General features: G+C 43.3%; 1 protein-coding gene across 1 annotated transcript in view; it reads left to right on the top strand.

Annotated features, from left to right (window-relative positions):
- The window catches only part of LOC104077528 (netrin receptor UNC5C), a gene marked incomplete at both ends in the record, with an annotated part of 61,232 nt that extends 44,151 nt beyond the window's left edge, over positions 1-17,081 (top strand). The window contains 4 exons of the mRNA XM_009578808.1: positions 2,455-2,635; positions 4,744-4,911; positions 6,208-6,372; positions 17,006-17,081. Of these exons, the coding sequence (XP_009577103.1) occupies positions 2,455-2,635; positions 4,744-4,911; positions 6,208-6,372; positions 17,006-17,081 (590 nt within the window). The remainder of the gene's footprint in view (positions 1-2,454; positions 2,636-4,743; positions 4,912-6,207; positions 6,373-17,005) is intronic.
- Positions 17,082-18,786: the final 1,705 nt, after the last annotated feature.

Below are 18,786 nucleotides of genomic sequence, written 5' to 3'. Positions count from 1 at the left end.
GTGAGCCATTAGGTGAAAAGGATCTTTTTCCTAAGAGATTTGGTGAAGAGCCAGAGGCAGTATACTGAATTATACAAAGTATCTTTTTTTTCTGATATTGGCAGCTCCTGTTTTCCTATTATCTTCAGTGTTTTTGCAGGGATGACAGGGAATTTAATGCTCATAGCTTTAATTTTGTCTAATCAGCTGAGACCTAAACTGAATATGCATGTGTGTGTTTTTCTGGAGAGAGAAAGTGTTGGAGAGTACAGGAAAAAGAAAACAGCGTGCTTGAGCATGGAGCCTTGCGTAGTGCCGAGGGCTGCTAGGGTATGGGCTTGGATGGGCATACCAGAAACATTTTGGACTGAGCCTTAGACCATGTAGACTGTAGTCCTGTCCTCACTGACGTCCTCATGTCCTCAATGTGTAGAGCACAGGAAAAGTACAGATGGACCTGAGGGTGGTACGTACACAGCTGTGGCAGCACGTGTAGCATCTTTTAGAATCCTGACACAAGTCTGTACTCCATCCCAGAAATAAATAATGGTATTAAAAACCAAGAAAGACATTTTGTTTGTGTGCGAGGCAGGGGTTAAGTGGGAGACTACCACTGGTGGAGAGGTAAGCTCCTGGCTTGTTTTTCAGTCTGGGATGCATGCAGACTTGAACTGCGGGTGGGGAAGGAGCTAAATATTGCCATTGACTGAACAGGACTCTGTCTGTCTCGATTATACCTGATATCTACTAGGATTCAAGAATGGAGGAAGAACAATTTTAGTCATCCTGGCAAGGAAAACCAGGTTATTGACTAAGAGCTTGTGTCTTTCATGGTAAAACATGAATGTTGTAGTGACAGAAACATGGCCTCCAAGGTTTTATGTCTTTTTTCTTCCTTCCCTGTTCCTCGCAGACACACGTATACATTTCCACAGCCCTTTTTGCACCACCGATTTTAAGCTATCCAGTATCGATAGTGGTGAGGCTACCACACACTGCAGCAATGTGCTGTGGGAGAGGAGGGTTTAAATCAAGCCTTCCTCGGGGCAGTGGCTTTACATTCACTAAGGTGTACGTCTTTGGAAGCACTCACACCTGATGCACATCCACCCAAACTGGGGTAGGGGAGCTGGAGGTGCTTAAAGTAGGGTTAAATATGGGGAGTGGGCGGTGGGCAGCTTGAATCCAAGCCCACGTCCACCAGCGCTGGTCTTGCAGCGTTGGACCGGCTCCATCCGGGGATGAATCGAGCCCTCTGTGTTTAACACCGGGAAAGGCCATCGTTTTTCTCCCCACAGCTCGGGGAGGTCTGTAAGGCTGTCTCGGGGTGGGGGGAGCAGGTTCTCTGTTGGTTTTGGGGTATGTCAATGCTCAGACGGTTCCTCAAATGTCTTTGGAAAAGCAGGGTTTGTGAGAGCAGGTCTTGGCAGTTAGCACCTCATGGGTCCAGTGGGTTGATTGTGTTTATGTTTTTCTTCCTTTAATTAAATCCTGGGCACAAGCTGAAGTGATCCAGTGACATGAAGGCCCGGCTTTGATCCACCCAGGGCCCCAGTCCCATCCTTCAGAGCACGCTCAGTTCAAATGAAAACAAGCTACTAGATTTGCAGCCAAATTATATTAGGGTGGCTCACAGCAGTCAGCTGGGATATAATAGGGTGTTTCTTAGGAAGGCAATAAAGAGAACATTGTCTAGATTAAAAATCACATATGAAAATATTTTTCTGCGTAACCAAGGAAATTACGCTTTATTAAAATAAAATATAGCTTACATAAAGAAAAGGGAAAAATAAGCACTGATGTAGTCTTTGTGATTCCCTATTTCCTTGGTAACTGTCTCTATTTTGTTTAATCCTGATTGCAGCAAAACAATAACATGCATGTACGTGTGAGTGTGTGTATACTTAAAAACAATGGCGTGTTTGTAATTTGTTAGTGTGACCTACTCTGGTATAGGACCTCATTGTGTTAGACCCAGGGCAGGTACATACAAGGTTACTGCATTATTAACTGCCTAATTAGACAAGATGTACAAAGGAATGGGTGAAATCTCTGCTGGTTTAGTTTCTGATGTTGTAAGGGAATTTTCTGTTAGTAGGTATGGTCCTAAGGTATCACCCCTTCCTTATCCCTTGCCTCAGACTCTGAAAACATAGATCAGCTATTTGTCTCTGTACAGTAGCTGGAAGCCTTTGAAAATGCATTGATATTTTCAAGGCAAGGCAAGACAGCTCTTGTGTGGACAGGTGGGAGGGAAGGGGACCTGAAGGAAAGGGTAGGCGTGAAGGGTGTTCTCCCGCGTTTCTGCCGTGGTGTTTTATTTCAGTTGGCAGCGTGCTTCAGGTGAGTCCTTCGTGATGTGCCTTAACTCATTGCGCTTTCTGGGATGAGCAATGTAATCACAGACACTGTGCCCGTTGTGGTGTGACCTGGTGCTGACCCACTGCCTCCCCTCTGGCCCTTTGAAACCCTAAGGTGGAGTGGCTGAAGAACGAAGAGGTGATTGATCCTGTGGAAGACCGAAATTTTTACATCACCATCGATCACAACCTGATCATTAAGCAAGCCCGGCTTTCTGACACGGCCAATTACACTTGTGTCGCCAAAAACATTGTGGCCAAAAGGAAAAGCACCACAGCGACTGTGATTGTCTATGGTAAGTGATGCCTTGTCCCGCTGCACGTGGATGGACACGCGCTTAAAGCGAGCGGTGTGACAGGAGGGGGATGCAAAATGTCTGTATGCAACTCTCACGGTGGTGAATGACCAGGCTGGGCCGCCTGTGCTGCCTTGTTGACTTGTAGCCATACGCTGCGATTGCAGTCAGGGTTCATTACCGAAAATACTCAGAAGTACAGATCTGATGGCTTGGCGTTAAAGGAGGAACAGGCGCCTACACAAACAGCCAGTTGCCTCATTGAAGAGAAGGCAGTTGCTCCCATTGCCAAAACACGTGCCGGCTGGATGCAGCAAGGAGCCATTAGGGCACTTCCTCCAGCAGGAGCCTCCGTGGCATTGCTTTCTACCAATGCATTTCACGTTCTTAGTGTCACTTTTCAGAAATAAGAGTAAAACTGAAAGGAAGTTTGTGCTTCCGGATACTGGTAAAAGTGTCAGAGCACAGCAGAATCTTCCATCTTCTTATATCTCTTTAAATAAACTTATTTTTGGTGTCTACTACCAACACACACTCTGATGTCTGGGGCAAAGTAGCAAAGCAGTCCAGGACTGCAGTTCATACACACACAACCTAGCTTAAAAATAAACATCGGGGGAATTTGAAGCATGGGATAACATTATTCTGTGTCTGCATCCAGTCCAATCCAATCTAATATTGAGGATGGCGTGCTTTGGCTGGGGAAGGGCCGGATGAGATGCCCTCCTGGGGTCTCCTCCAGGCTGTGTTGTGCTGCAGCTCTGCCCCACCAGCCCGAGCCTTTGCCCCTGCAAAGTTACTGCCCCGATGCGTCCCAGGCGGGGGCATCCACCAGAACAAAACCTGCTCTGATGACGTGCCAGCTGACTGTCCTGGTGTTCCTTACAATCAGCTTAATTATAGGATAGACAAGTAGGAAAAAATCCCTATGATTATCCCTAATATTCATTTCATATTCAGCGTAGCAGTTAGATTTAATTGTAAGCAGTTGCTTCCCTGAAGTTACAATGAGGGCCTTTTAGTTCAGTTTTTAGAGAAAACCGACTGAATTGAGTTGATTAGCAGTGCTTGTGATGTTGAGGGATGGACCATGCAAGAGCACTGTGTTTTTTAACTGTGATGAATGCAGAAACATGAAGATGTAGGCATACTGCAACACTTCCTCACACATGTACAGCATTTTGTTCAGCAGTGCAGTCAAGAGACATATGTAGGGGAGTAGCCATTTTTATGGGGTTTGCTACCAGAGCTGCTTAAGGGTTGTGTCATATCACAAGCATTTGGGTTTAGAGAATCTGAGCAGTTAGTATGTTGTCCATATCCTGGCAATGACATTATTACATAGAGCAGCACAGCTCCTTCTACATCCATCCATCTATCCCAGAAACACAGGTGAGTGAAGAAGAAAGTCAGCTTAAATATCTTTCCAGAGATAAATATCTTCCCGAAGTCCAATAATAAAAATGCATTTAGTGTGAGTTCACTCTCAACAGCTTAAATATCTGTTATGGAAGTGCTGGGACATTCGTGTGCACCAGCTATGTCCACAGAGGGGTGAGTGAAGTTGTCCTGACATCCTGAAATGACCTTCTGGAAAGAAAGGGAAAGAAAATTATCAATTTCTAATCAAAGCACGGGGGTCTCTCAGCATGCATAGATGATGGGTACATCTGAGAATGAGCTGGAGTGCAGGTTATCACCCTCTAGAAAATGGTGCATCTTTCAGAGTGCAGACTTCTGGCTGGCAGAGCTGTGGGTGCTCTCTGAACCCGCAGAGATTTTGGCCATACACACGGCACCAGTTGCTTAGTGCTGGGTCAGGTCAGTTTTCAGGAGAAGGCAGGTCACCTGCCAGCCGTAATAGTCATCAAATGGTGTTTTTCGTTCAGCGTCAGCATTTCTTCGACTTGTACAATGACTTTTGGCATGCTGTGCATTCGGTACATTGGAGATGTGGGTTTGTGTCTGTTCAGTGTTGCTTCTTCTGCTCTTCCCAGCCATCACTTGTGACGGCTGTTGGAGGCAGCATGACACAGAGCCAGAGGCACCTTTGGGGTGAACAGGATGGCTTGCTTACGCAATCATATTCTTTCTCTCTTGCTTTTCAGTGAACGGAGGCTGGTCTACCTGGACTGAGTGGTCAGTGTGTAACAGCCGATGCGGGAGAGGCTTTCAGAAGCGTACGAGGACCTGCACCAATCCTGCCCCACTCAATGGTGGTGCCTTCTGCGAGGGCCAGAGTGTTCAGAAAATAGCTTGCACCACTCTGTGTCCAGGTTCAGTATGAACAGTACATAGCCCTAGATAAATAGTTTGTCTGTCACTAGTCATTTCAGGAGAAGACTATTAGTTACAAAAGCCTCCTTCTCTTTATTAATAAATCCAACATTTCAGTGAATGAGTATGAAATTATATTACGTAAGCAGATAAAATAGTGAGCACATTATATCAAGCAGCAGAGGATTCAGAACCACTTTTGCATGCAGCTTGCACCGGTGTCTCAGCCTTTGTAGTTCAGGGGATTTGGGGGACATTCAGAGCTTCAAATTGTAGGAGATAAAGGTTGAAAGCTCTGGAAAAGGACTGGAATTTGAATATAGAAAGCAACTGTGATGTAAATATATTTGCAATGTCTGTTCAGTCCAGCTGTCACAGCAAGTGGAGCATCTGGGGTGTAGATGTTAAATTTGAGGCACGTGTTTACCTGACTTCAAATACAAAGACATTTTATACTGGAAAAAGATGTGTATGCATACCTTTAAAAGGTATTTAAATGTAAACTTCTGAAAAATACAAAATTGCTTCAGGACACACAAGGTAGTTGGTGGCTTTTCTGTGACAAAAGTCCTGCCATCTGTCCTATTGTCCAGTGATTTCCTACCTCTGCAGTGCCACTCAAATCGATGGCAGCAGGGTTGTCTTCAGCTTATGAAGCTTGGCCATCCAACTCCAGGTCTTAGTGGTAGGTGAAACTTAAAAGCTGAAATTTCATCTCAGGTCACTATTTCAAGTGACAGACTCCTGGCTCAGTCTGTGTCTCTGGAACCATTTCGTAGTTTTTTCTTCAGCTGTTCAATTTAGTGCTTTGGAAAATAATTTGCAGGATTTTGAAAGGCGCTAAAAAAATCCCTGATTCTGCTCATGTGAAATAGATCAGTGCCTTTAGATATTTCTTTTAATAGAAAACATTTAACATTAAATATCTTCCTACTAAAGAAGAATTTCTGGCCAAGTTTAACTTTAACCTCTGTGTTAAAAAATGAAAAAAAAAAATCACAGATTGCCAACTTGTTCATTTTCTTGTACGCTTTGAGCACAGATAAACTGCTGACAAGTTTATAAAAAGGGGAGGAAAGAGCAGAAATGGGGCAGGGGCAGAAAGAAGGGAGAGGGAGAGTAAATGTGCATTTACAGACCAGAAATAGGACTTTAAGAAGAGCAGACTGACCATCCTTCTGCCTTGCTGGGAATGGCCAGGAGTTGCAGGCTGGCTTGTGCCGAGACATGTGTCACTCTCGCTCGGTCTCACTTCCATGTACCCCCTAACAAGTCATGTCCTTTCCTTGTCTCAGTGGACGGCAAGTGGACGTCCTGGAGCAAGTGGTCCACCTGCGGCACGGAGTGCACCCACTGGCGCCGGAGGGAGTGCACGGCCCCGGCGCCGAAGAACGGGGGTAAGGACTGCGAGGGGCTGGTGCTGCAGTCCAAGAACTGCACCGACGGGCTCTGCATGCAGGGTAAGTGCCGCTGTGACGCCTCCGCGGTCTGAGATGTATGTGGCTGCAGAAAAACCTGCATAGCTGCAGATCAGCGTCAATGACCTAAAGTCACAGAATCATTTGTAGGATGGAGAAATGAGTTAACCCAGTTCTCACCAGTATGGAGACCCCGCTCTTCTTCCCTGAAGATGAATGTAATGCTCTCTGAGGTTTATGAAGTTGAGCAGTGAAGAATTAGAAAGTCGCAGAACAGAGCCCTCTCCGCTCTGCCCTCCCCACCAAACAGCCCTTCTCTCTAATACCAGCTCAGCATCTGTCCAGGGAAGCTTGGCAGTGACTCTTACGGCAGTGCAAATGAAAAGTAGAGGGTTTAGAGCAAAGCCAGCATTTTCAGAAGAGTAAACTTGGCAAAGCAGATGAGCTTGTGGCTTCTTACTGTCAGGAATGGTGGGTGCATGTGTTTCTACATAGAATAGTTATGCCCCTTTTTGAATTTGGGGTAGTAGAAGGAGGTACCCTGTATCTATGCAGTGCCTTTGCAAACTTCATATATAGTTATTGGCATGCTGCAGCCTCATGAAGATCAGCTCTAGCACCGAAGTCTATTCTGCCTGCGCCTATTCACGCCATGGTCCTGCTTTTGTGACTAATAAGAGAGAGAAGTAGAAAAAAGTAGGCTTTTAGTATGATTCTGACATATGCTGACAACCAATTAGTGTTCTCTGCACCCCATCTCTTCTCAAAAAAGAGGTCATCTCTGTTCTGCTGGTGCATTGAAACTTCCTTTCACATTTTGTTAGCACAATAACCTGAGCCAAAATCCTCACATACACCTCTCTCCTGTCCCTTCATCCTGTCTCTCTGCAGTACTTCTCTGTTGAGCCTCAGCTCTCCGTTGCCCAAAGAGTTGTGGCTGTAACTATGTGGTATCTATGTGTCCAGATCATAAAATGCTTTGAGTTCTCTCATGAAAAAGGAGTCAGGAATTTTTATTCTCTGAGGCAGGTTACTTTTGACTGAAATAGTCACAATGACAGAAAGGTGACACTACTAGGTAATAAATAGGTCTGCTTCTTGAATAAGTGCCATATAGGTGGCTACTGTGCTGGCAGTGATCTCTGAGCTACCCTATGGCACAGCATGGCCATTTGCTCTGAGGTTTCCCAGATTTACAAAAAAGTCTTCTCCAGTGTGGCTTGCGCACTTTCATCACTTTAAAAATTATTAGTCAATGTCAGCAGCCTATAAAGCTGTAATCCCTCAAAACGTTTGTTTTTATGGGGAAGACAGAAGGGTGAGATTCAGAGCTCCTCACTTTTTCTTTTCTAAAGATAGGGGAAAAAAAAAAAATCCAGCCACACCTTACTCTATAACACCTTGGTGACTTTTACAGTGGGGAAGCTAACGTACCCCTAGCTCCAGCAGTGTGAATAAGTCATTATGGTAAATTAGGAAGAGAAGATACATTTCCCCATACAGAAGAGCTCTTCACTATCAGATTATATTTAGACAGGTGTATGTCATCTTTGTGTATGTGCATAAAGAGAGCCATTTAAGCAGAAATCTTGTGGAAAAGTAGATATAACGGTACGGCAGAATAAAAGCCCTGTAGGGATCTCATTTATCTGTTGATGGTATATTGCATTTTATTTGTGAAAGTGGATGCTGAGTATAAAGCAGAGGTCTTCAGCGGGAGAGAGGGTGAGGCTGTTGTGAATCCTATTCTGCTTCATATATATGTATATAAAAAATGGTAATGAAAAATATACAGTCACATATTGACCTGCTTGGCTCCAGGGGCTGTGATCATCCTTCAGTGTTGGAATTTAATGGCAGTGTTTTAATGGTGTCTTTATACTCGCGGGGTTTCATATACCTGTAAAACTTACAGTCCTGCTCCCTGATCCATCACTGCTGAGAAGATTGATTAGCCATACTTGGTGGCAGAAAAATGACTGCTCTCTCTCTCTCTCTCTCTCTCTCTCTTTTTCTTTCTTTCTCCTTCTCAGTTTATGCAAAACCAATCTGAACACTTACCTTTTTGCCGATGTGAATCTAGATTCATAGCAAATCTGCCTGCTGAGCTAAGGAGAAACACAGGATCCTTTCATTCCTAAAACACCATGCTGCTTTCCACATTATTTGAGGCTGGTGGGGACTGCCTTGGCACTGACATCTCTCCTAGCCTGGGGACCTGTGGATCCACAGCAGACTCTTCCAACGCCTTCATGCCAGTGAGTCTGTTGTGGCATGGGTGGCATGGGGTTCGCCATGGCCACCTTTCCTCTGTGGCCGTAGCCCTCCAGGAGATGTGTTGGCCAGCTGCTTACCTACACCATAGCCAAATCCTGCTCCTAGGTGCCCTGGTGCTTCCTCCTTGGTGACAGTCTTTAGTGAGAGCTTGAAGGTTGACTTTAGCACCATGAGCGTAGTTGACAGACTGTAGACAGACCGCCTTACCAGGAGTCACTAGGCTGTTGCTTTGACAAAAACCCACTTGTAAATATATATCTCTATATAGCTGTATATAAAGAGATCCTGGAAAATGTTGGATTGAATGAGTCTAATTTACAAGCCCTTTCTCTTCCAGTCTATTATTCACTACAGTAGCATCAGCTGGATAAATCAATAAACTCTTTCATCAGACTGCCCCTGCTCCAGCAAAGAGCAGTCTGCACCACTATCGATTTCCGTGGGGATAAAAACTGTGGAGCTTTCTCCATCCCTTGTAATTACAGTATTTTACACCCAAAGCTGTAGTTTGTGCTTACCACTAACTGTGGCATTTCTCGTGCAACTCTGCTGTCACATTTATTCAGACTAATGATCTTGCTAGTACACACATACACTCCCTTATCCAGTAGTTAGTATTTTTCTGTTAACATGAAAGGATGAGTAGTCATTAAACTAGGGAGCCTGCAGAGAGGCAGCAGGCTGAATTGAGGAAGAAAAGCAGCTGTAGTGAAAATTTAGGGCGGTCATTACTATTTTAAGTTTCCAAATACATGATATTGCCTAGCAGGTCCCATTATAACAATTTTGTAATTCCCGTAATAGCATTAATATGATCTTCTGGAACAAAAGATGCGGTAGGTGTAAGAAGAATTGGCTGGTGACCACCCACACTAGTTGCATTATTGCCTCCGTAGTTGCATTATTTCCCATTTGAAGTATGAGTACTGTGGTAAATGCTTCAGTGCAAGGAACAACACTTTTAAAGGCACGTACTGCATCTCACAGGGGATCGCTATAAACTGAAACACTGCAATTAGCCCTCTGCTCATCCCACCTAATGACTTTGGTGGGCGTTCTGTGTGGGGACTAAGAAAGCAAAGCACTCCACTGCTGGCTCAAACTTCAGCACAAGTAGTTCCTTTCACTAGATCACAACTATGTTTAAAGCAAAGTATGAGGGGAGGTGTTTTGCTGGGCCCACTCTGGAATGACTGCGAGATCATGTGTGTGGTACCAAACAGATGCTAAAAGTCCCCGGCAGGCCAAATGCTGCCTTGTATTATGTGTAAAATGCTGCTGGTAATCAGGAAGAGGGGGACAGCCTATGAAGAGAGTTAGCTGTGTTGCATGGTTATGTTGAAGGCTTATTACATGAGTTGTGACGTGCAGTTGTCAGGCACAGAGCATGTCACCTGTGTCCTTTCTGTTGAGGATCTAAAGTGACAGTGTTCAGATCTGCATTCTCCCTGTATTCTCCTCCTGAATAAATAAGTACAGAAAGTCCGTAGGCGTGAGGTTGGTGCCTGTGCTTGCTGGTAAAGCTGTTGGTCTTTTCTGAAATCATGCCTGTGATGCGCAGGATTGGCACTAGCACGGTCAGAGGGAGACAAGCAGTGCCCCTTCTTCAGCTCACTCTCAGCTTTAGTAGACCACCGTGGCTTTTCATAAAAGGCTCGCTAAGTTGTGCTTTCAATTTTTTCCAAAACACAGGGCTAGCTATCTTACAGCAGCAAGGTAATACCGAAGCACATGTTGTCACTTGAGGACTATGGATTATATAGTTACATAAATAGTACTGTTGCTCTGTGTAGTGAAAACTGTTCACTTTATACAGCCTCACAATATGGAATACAAATCCATCACTGAATAGGACCAAAAGGAAATTTCCATTTGTGAATTATTGCCAAGTGTCATCGGATCCAGTGTGGCCTTTTCCTTTGTTGTTTTGGATTTAAATAAATGAGCATGAAAACACTGAGACGTGTTGCTATCACTTAAAGAATGGAAGAAAAGATTCAAAATGTCTTCACCCGTTGTTACAGACAACGCTCTGGACTAGCTCTCGGGTCACTTTGGTTCTCTCCCTGCATGTAGCTTAAGCACTTGGAATCAAATAGCAGATACACCACTTGAGAAAAAGGCACCTATTCCATGGTGAAGATGTTATTATCAGACTAGTAATTCCATTCCTTGTTAAAAAAAGGCTGCTTTCTAGTTGAGAGTGAATTGATATGAAATGGTGACGGCAAATCTATATTTGCCGAGTGCTTTGAAATCCTCGTCTGAAAGGCAGTATGAAGTTCATAAGATTCCCTCTTACAATGATAGTGCCTAAGCGAGTGAAAAAGATGCAGTTTGTCATGCTTGTGCACGAAATGGTTAACTGCTGCCCTTTTCCAGTCTCGTGCCTGTTTATACACAGATCTCGAGTAGAAAGCAAGATTAACGTGATACTAACACCTCTTTCTTCCCAAAACATATATATTCTGCACATGCCCTGCTTGTTTAATATAACATGCCAGAACCTCTGATGGAATAAGCATTCATTTCCCTTTTTGGCTTGTTTTGAAAGCTGGCATTCAGGGAAGAATTAGAGGGCAGAGCATTTGATGAGGACCTCTGGTCCTCCAGAGCAGATTAGCGTGCAAAGAGCAGGGGAATGTTTTCCAGACTCCAGGAGGTAAGCAAAGCTCACTCAAGGGAGACTGCAACAGAAGCCCGTGTGTGCGGAGGAATGAAATAAAACCTTTTATTAAGAGCATGTGGGTCAAGAGAGAACTTCTAATACGTTCAGTCTGTCAGCATAATGGTTTAGCCACCTGCCTGTTTCACTGAGCCCTGGCAGGGAGGTGTTCATTCATTTGAACAACGCATCTCATCTGTTCCTAGAGGAAGTTTTCTGTGATATTGTTGTTTGATATGATGCGTTATTCTGTTTCTAACCCAACTACTATGTGATGATGTAGCAGCCAAGGGAGTTTATGCACTCATCTCAGAGTTATCAGACTCATCTTTATTTTTATTGTAGCGACAGGAAAAATCCCCAGCTGAGAAGTGTCCACACTCTGGTGGGCCCTCTGCACCGGAGAGCTCTTGCCTAGAAAACCTACTGCTCGGAGGAGATAAAAGCATTGAGAGAAAACAGAAGTGCAAAGCCACAAGCAGAACCCAGGACACTGAAATTGCTGTGTCTTACCCGTCAGCTCAGAAGAAGCCACCTCCACATTAATTTTAATGAAAGGCACATGCTCTAAGATCTCTTGATGATCTTAGAGGTCTTTTCCAACCTTAATGATTCTATGATTCTATGATTCTATGATTCTATGATTCTATCTTGGTTTATGCCACGTGTCCCCTCTTCAGTGCTGCCCCATGTCCTTATTTCAGGTCTCCCTCGTCCCACTCGTTTCCTCTCGTCCCACTGCAATAGCAAAACAAAGCAAACCCCAGGAAGTCTATTTAACATTCAGTCATTGCAAACGTGGAATTTGCAAATACACAATCTAGCAAATTGCGATGCTAGACATGTGTTTAGTTTTGCTGTCAAACATGCATAACAAACCCAATGTTAAGGTTCTGTGCTTCTAAGATACTAAAGACTGACATAAGATTTAGCCAAAAGGTCAAAGTCCTTAACTGTAAAAGATTGCATAATGTCAAAATTGCCTGTTCTAATCCATATCAAATTTTAGCAACAAGTTATCCTACTCTTCCATCTTCCCCCACGCCCACGTAGATGACATGCATGTTTAAACTCAGGCAGGACCTTTGTAACAATGTTAACAAAATGTCAGCCATCTAATTTAAAATGAAAACATAGTTGCAGTCTTAATTATAGAATATCATAAACTCCTGTTCAAGGACAGAACAAGAGAGACTCCCCATTTAACCTAACTGCTCAGGAAAGATCTGAGATAATACCCAAGTAAATAATCAGTCACAAAACCTCAAGCTCCCTGTTTATTAGCCCACCTTGAACATGCCAATAATTAGTCCTTTAGAAGGAAAATAAATTACTGTGCATTATCTCTGGATGCCTGATATCATATCTGACCTTCAGCATCATTACTGCAGACATGAAGGTCTTTCTTTAGAATAGCAAATATAGGAGGAAGCTGGCCACGTTCTGTCTGAGAGTTTTTTGCAGCTCCAGGGACTTTGTTAGTTGTTGTGTTTTTCTAATTTTTAACCAGGTATAAGATATCACATCCTCTTCTTTATGTGCTAGAGATCCAGGGGAGAGAAACAATTAACAGCAATTACAATTCAAAGATTATTGTTAATATTTCTCCTATGGTAAATCTGCATTAGCAACATGTTAAGTGAACATGAAGCCTTACTAAACAGTCAGAATACAGGGTTTACTCTAAGGTTGCTCTTGTGCCGTTAAGTCTGCCCCCTTGTAGAAAAGGAAATACTGGAATTTTGTGCAGTCACAGTCTCTGGATGGTGGGACCTGCACAGAGCGATTCAAAACTCCAGGATGTCAAATTAAGCCGCCTAAATTCCTTCTCCTAACGTGAGAATATGTGACTGCTTGTCCATCATAGGGACTAAATGGAAGCCTATAGCATTGCAATGCATCCGAGTTAACATTTTGAAAGCTCTTGAGAGTCTCTTTTGAAAGTTTCTTTTGAAAGCTTTGAGCCTTTGCTCACTGTATTGATCATCTAGAATTTCCTTTAAAAATAATGAAGAAATTCAGCAAGCTGGAGATAGCTGTATGATTGCTGAGAGGTAATGGTGAACTAGGTAAGGCAAAAGGAGGCGTAGGATAGAAACAGGACTAGTAATGCTAGGTCACTGCTACCATCGCGGCACTGCAAACGCTGCAGGGGCATGTGCCTTTTTTCCTCTTTGTCTCAAAAATGTCTCTTTGGAATGGAATTCAGAATTTAGAGTTGCTGGATGTCTCTTCTGAGGAGTGCAGAGTTTTACAAAATTTGAATTTAGGCTGTCTTTTTATTGAGAATGGCATTTTACAGAAAAGGGAAAGAAGCTGAATTTCTAGAACCTGGAATTTGGAAACAGCAGTATATACTATTTTTTTACGCATTGAGATCCACTGAACTAAGAAATCAACAAAACCAAATGAAATTTAAAAAAAAAAAGGGTTCTTAACATGATTTGACTCAAACTTTTCAGGATAATTTCTGAGACTGAGGCTGGTTATAGAAAATTTCAGCCAAATCCAAAGATTTAAAGAAAATTCTGAGCCACTGGAGCTGAGGAGAGAAGAAGATAACTGAATTAATGCTGAAAAAAGACCTCATCATAGGAATTAAGAACAGAGCAATTGGATGCATGTTGTTTAGGACTGGTATGGGAAAAATGACCAGCTTGCTGGCTTTGAGTTATTAAATACTGGAACTCATCTGAAATGTATGTATCACAGAGAAAGCAAGGGTTGTTCCAGTAAACTCTCATTTTGCAATGTATGCACCACATACCCACTTTAAATCATCTAAGAACTGCTTCCTTCACATTTTAGGCATCTACATGTGAGAATTAGTCTCTGTTCATCTGTCGATCGTAGCTCTGTGGTTCAGAGCCTGTTGCCAGCAAGAGCTTATTCCTACATCAGTGTCGCTAGACTGGATAAAACCATCAAAGTAGAGAAAGAAAGGCAGCAGTTGAATGAGTGCCCTCTTCTTTTCTTGTAGGCAATTTAAGGGCATTGACTTTGGAGCCAAAAGGGAGAAAAGCGCTGTTACAATATATTATGCTCAACCTGTTGAGTTTATTGCCACAGGATGTTATTGAGACATGTCATGTGGCTAGGCTTTCAAAATGGCCACGTAATTACGTGACCTTAGCTCCTTTTGAAACTGCTACATAGAGGGTAAAGTAAAGAGCGTTTATAGATTAGAAGCAAGTGGTGCCAGATCAAAATATGATGCATTAAACAAACAAGCAGTTATGGCGTGCTTTATGCAATCTTCACTTTATTAAATGAAAGTGCGTGTCTCCAACTCTCACTGACCTTGATACAGTCTCAAAATATGTATCATTAACTATGACCTCAGAAGCTAATGGTATAAAGCAATTTCTTTGCAGGATAATTGTAAGTAATGTTGTAAATATGACCCAAGCTGTATAAGCCCTAGTAAATAAGTGCCCAGAAAGACCACCTTCAGCCACTCCACCATCTTACCTAGTTACTTGCTGGGAAGAGAGAAAGTAGCTAGGGAAAATACGAATGGAAAACTGGGAATTTCTCTTTCTCTCTTACGTGACTATTTTATTTTCTGCAAGCAACAGAGCAAAATATTTTCATAATCTGATCAATTCACTCTAAAATTGATATCCATTAATACAAATTCAGCATGACTAGAAAGCTAGCAAAATCTATTAAGGACCAAAAAGGGAAGCCAGTTACAAAGTTCCCTGTGCATGAAGCTGTGACCTAGTGTTTTATACCACAGGGATAAAAGCTGTCTTGAAAATATTCCAGTTCGCAAGGCAAGGCATTATAGTCCCAGGGCTTTCTAGGTAAAATCAAACACAGGATTTCAGGATGCCCGTGGTCATGATACTGAGTTCCCAGTCTGAGCACCATATGTGTGTATATATGCCCATGAATATGCTGAGGGGCAGATTCTTCCCCAGCAAAAAAAAAGAGAGCTTAGAAAAGTTATTTTGGTGACTATTTGGTGACACTCTGTTTCAATTTCAGTCTCAAGGGAGTCCGTGCCGTAATCTCTGCACGATTATCTTTCATAGGTCTGAGATTCTCCATTCCCAAATGCTTCATTTTCCCCCAATTTGGCAGAAAGTTTGTCTACTCCTCCCAAAGCAAATTGCAGCAGATGAATTCATGCTGTAAAAAGGGTCAGCCTGTCTGTCTGTCAAAGCTAGCCCCCTAAGGCAGATGATCCCACACATGCAGATGCGCTGAAGGCCATTCAGCCACAGAGACCCGCCGTTGAGTATCCTGTGGCCTCTGGCACAAATGTGTTTCCAGAAGGTCAAAGCAAGGCATGTGGGACCAGAATGCTCAGGCTGGACTTCCAGTGTTTGAGGATCATCTGCTTTCACTAACTGCACCAAACTAATTAAGTGACCCTCAAAATCTATTTAGTTAAATGGACACAATTCCCCAAATCAGTGGAAGTGCAACTGATGCTGAAATTCAGTTAAACTAAATTAATAAAAATCCTGCTGAAGTCTTTTCTATATACCAATGTTGGACTGGTTTATCTTTTCAGTACAATCTGACATATTCACCCTTCTTCACTTTTCCCAGTGTGTTACATCATTATAAACGTGCTTAAATTGCTTTTCACGTGCTTTATAGAAAAAGAATAGGCAATGCCTACGTAATGCACCTTTATAATGATACATCTCCATTTGTACATAGGATTTGTGCCAGTATAATTATGTTAGTTAAGAAGCGCCCACCTTTAACACTTAATAGAAGCACTTCCACAGGGACAAAAAAAGTATTTACAAGCCTAAAGTGGAATATAAACTAGAATGCATGGAGAAACATCAACTTAATTAAAGGCTTTTTAGTGAATCCTTTTACCGTGCAATTACAGTGGTGCAATTCCTGTGCGTTAACCCAAGCCTCCCACTGATTCTCCAGTTATGACATAGGGTGAGGTACTTGTAAGATGAGGGAAATAAATACCCACTTTTGGTAAGCCTCTGAAAACCTCAAACAGAAAGGACTATGCAAGTATAAAGTATGATTATTACTATTTTACTCATCCAGCAGTAAATTACACAACAAAACATCAAAAGCCCCTTTGAAAATGTACATTTCCCAACAAGCTGTAGGAAGAAGCTTAAATTACTTTTCTCAAAGCAAGTAGCTCACTGTGAAACCAGCTGCTCCGAGTGTGAGTCAGCAGCCTCAGCAGCCTTCCCAGAGTCAAACCCACCGACACCTTTCTACATTCACCCTCATTAAAAATTTTGATGATCCTGGTAGAAGTCCCTCTGGTACTTGCCAAGCAGCACTGTTGATACAAGGAGTAAAAAAAACTCACAAGAAAAAGATCTCTTTTCACTGCGGTTACTTTGAAGAGAGGAGGGAAGTCATTCTTTATGATTTCAGTTACTAATCCCAGCAGGTTTGCATCATTATCTGATGAAAATGTCCTTTCTCATTGTTTGAAGGTGTAGTCAGAGGGACCAGTGTGAAAGCCAACTTTCTAAAGCAATACCTGTGCTCTTGTGCTGGGAGCATGGCAATAACCCTACCTCCTGCCCAGCCACCACCACCAGCACATGGCTGCAAGCCTTCCCCTTACTGCTGCCACTGCAACGCCCGCTCCCTTTTGGAAGAGTGCTTTCATGACAAAGGAGTGTTTAAAAGTAGTTTTATTCTAAAAAGTCCTGCCCAAATGGCAGAAGGCATTTGTAGTTGCCATGTTTGAGTGATCTCCGACAAATGTGCTTAATTTGCAAGTGCAAATGGAGCTGGCATTTGACCAGCGGACGGCTGGGGTTGCCAGCTTGGCTGGGATGCTGAAAGTCAACCCAAGGTAAGGTCTCTGCTAGCTTCAGCCAGGGAAGCCTGCCCACATACTGTGAGCAAACAGGGTTGTATGACCACCACAGCATAGCTTGTAGTCGCCTCAACAAGGACTTTACTTCCAGCAGGAGTGGCCACCTATCCATCTACAGCCAGGCTGGTCTGCTGTGACTCTTGGCCCTCAGCAAAAAATTGGCAGGTCCATGACTCAGATGCATGGCATCTCACTCAGCAGCCCTTAACCCTTCCACCTCAGCCATGCCTTCCTTCTACGTAAAAAACGCATGCTTTTAAGGCTGAAAATGTGTCTTCGCAGACACTTGTGCAAGCCAGGCTATGTTTGCACAGAAACAGTTGGCTGGAGTTGGGTGCTTGGTTCAGTTTGCAGCACACACAAGAGAAAAAAATCAAGCTCGCTTTACTAAGCACGTTGGTTTGCGAGACTAATGGAAGCAGCAAGCAGTATCCTCGCCTCATCCTTCCGTTTTAATAGATGTGCCTTTGAATACACACACAAAACATTGCTGTTGAAGAAATTGGTGTCGCTCTTATGTAGCTGCAAGGATGCTCTCCATAGCTATCAGTAAGAGAATCTATGCAAACTTGTAAGATGCAAATAAATATTTCTGACAAACAGGGTCTATGAAGAGGTTGCAATGAGGTAAATTTCTTTTAGAGTATTTGAGGACCACACTTGTTTACTTTGCTGACTTGAATTTGGATTTCCATTTTCCCAGGAGGAGAGAATGCTTTTAGTCGTATCACAGCTAATCCAGTCCTTTGTACCCGTTGAGTGGCAGTTGCTAGATCACTTCAGATGTGGCAGGAATGACGTACAACCTTGAATGCAAAACTTGCCAGCTGAAATGCAACCTGAGGAGAGAGGAATAGCCTTTCCGGCTCTGCACGGGTGAGCTCAAGCTCTGTGGGTGATGCAGAGCCGGGGGACGCGTGCTGCCCCATGCCGGCTCCCCCAAGAACGTGCTGGGGCACATGAAGTGCAGAGAGACACCCTCAGCTTTCCCAGTGGATTTGAGTACGAGGCAAAAAGGCGTTCAGAGATGCAGCCAGCTTAAATTCCACCTTGTCCTTGTGCCTTGTATTTCCTGCTGGCTGCCTCGGTCTCCAGAGACATCTTGCCAAAGGAAATATTGGGCATTAGGCTATAGCTGAAATTGAGCTTGACTAAATATGGGCCTCAGCATTCATCTGGGGAGTAAGTGGGGAGTAACTAGGGTATTGTAAATTCATGCCCAGACTTGCTGAACACTCACTTAAGCCCTCTGAAGTTACTCGCCTGACTTTTTATGGCCAATACCTGGAGTACACTAGTAGAAGTAGGAAGCAGTTATTATGAAAGATTGAGTATGTGTGTTGAGAGTATACATAGGTGAACTTGCCTCAAAGAACCAAATAAATGAATGTAAGAACATAATATTTCTAAAAGCAATTATAAGGCTGGAATCATTGCTGTGAAATAAAGTTTTAAATAGGTATTACAGGCAATACATTCTGTCCCATGATGCCTCAGAAAAAACATCATCATCAAAAAGCAGCTCTTCTTGCACTGGTGTGGTGGGTTGACCTTGGCTGGATGCCAGGTGCCCATCAAAGCCGCTCTGTCACTCCCTTCTTCTGGGGACAGGGGAGAGAAAATACAACAAAAGGCTCACGGGTCTATCATGGGAGATAAAGGCAGGGAGAGATCACTCACC

Source organism: Fulmarus glacialis, unplaced genomic scaffold, assembly GCF_000690835.1.
Source record: "Fulmarus glacialis isolate BGI_N327 unplaced genomic scaffold, ASM69083v1 scaffold10835, whole genome shotgun sequence".
NCBI lineage: Eukaryota > Metazoa > Chordata > Aves > Procellariiformes > Procellariidae > Fulmarus > Fulmarus glacialis.
This window is presented reverse-complemented; position numbering and strand designations above follow the sequence as displayed.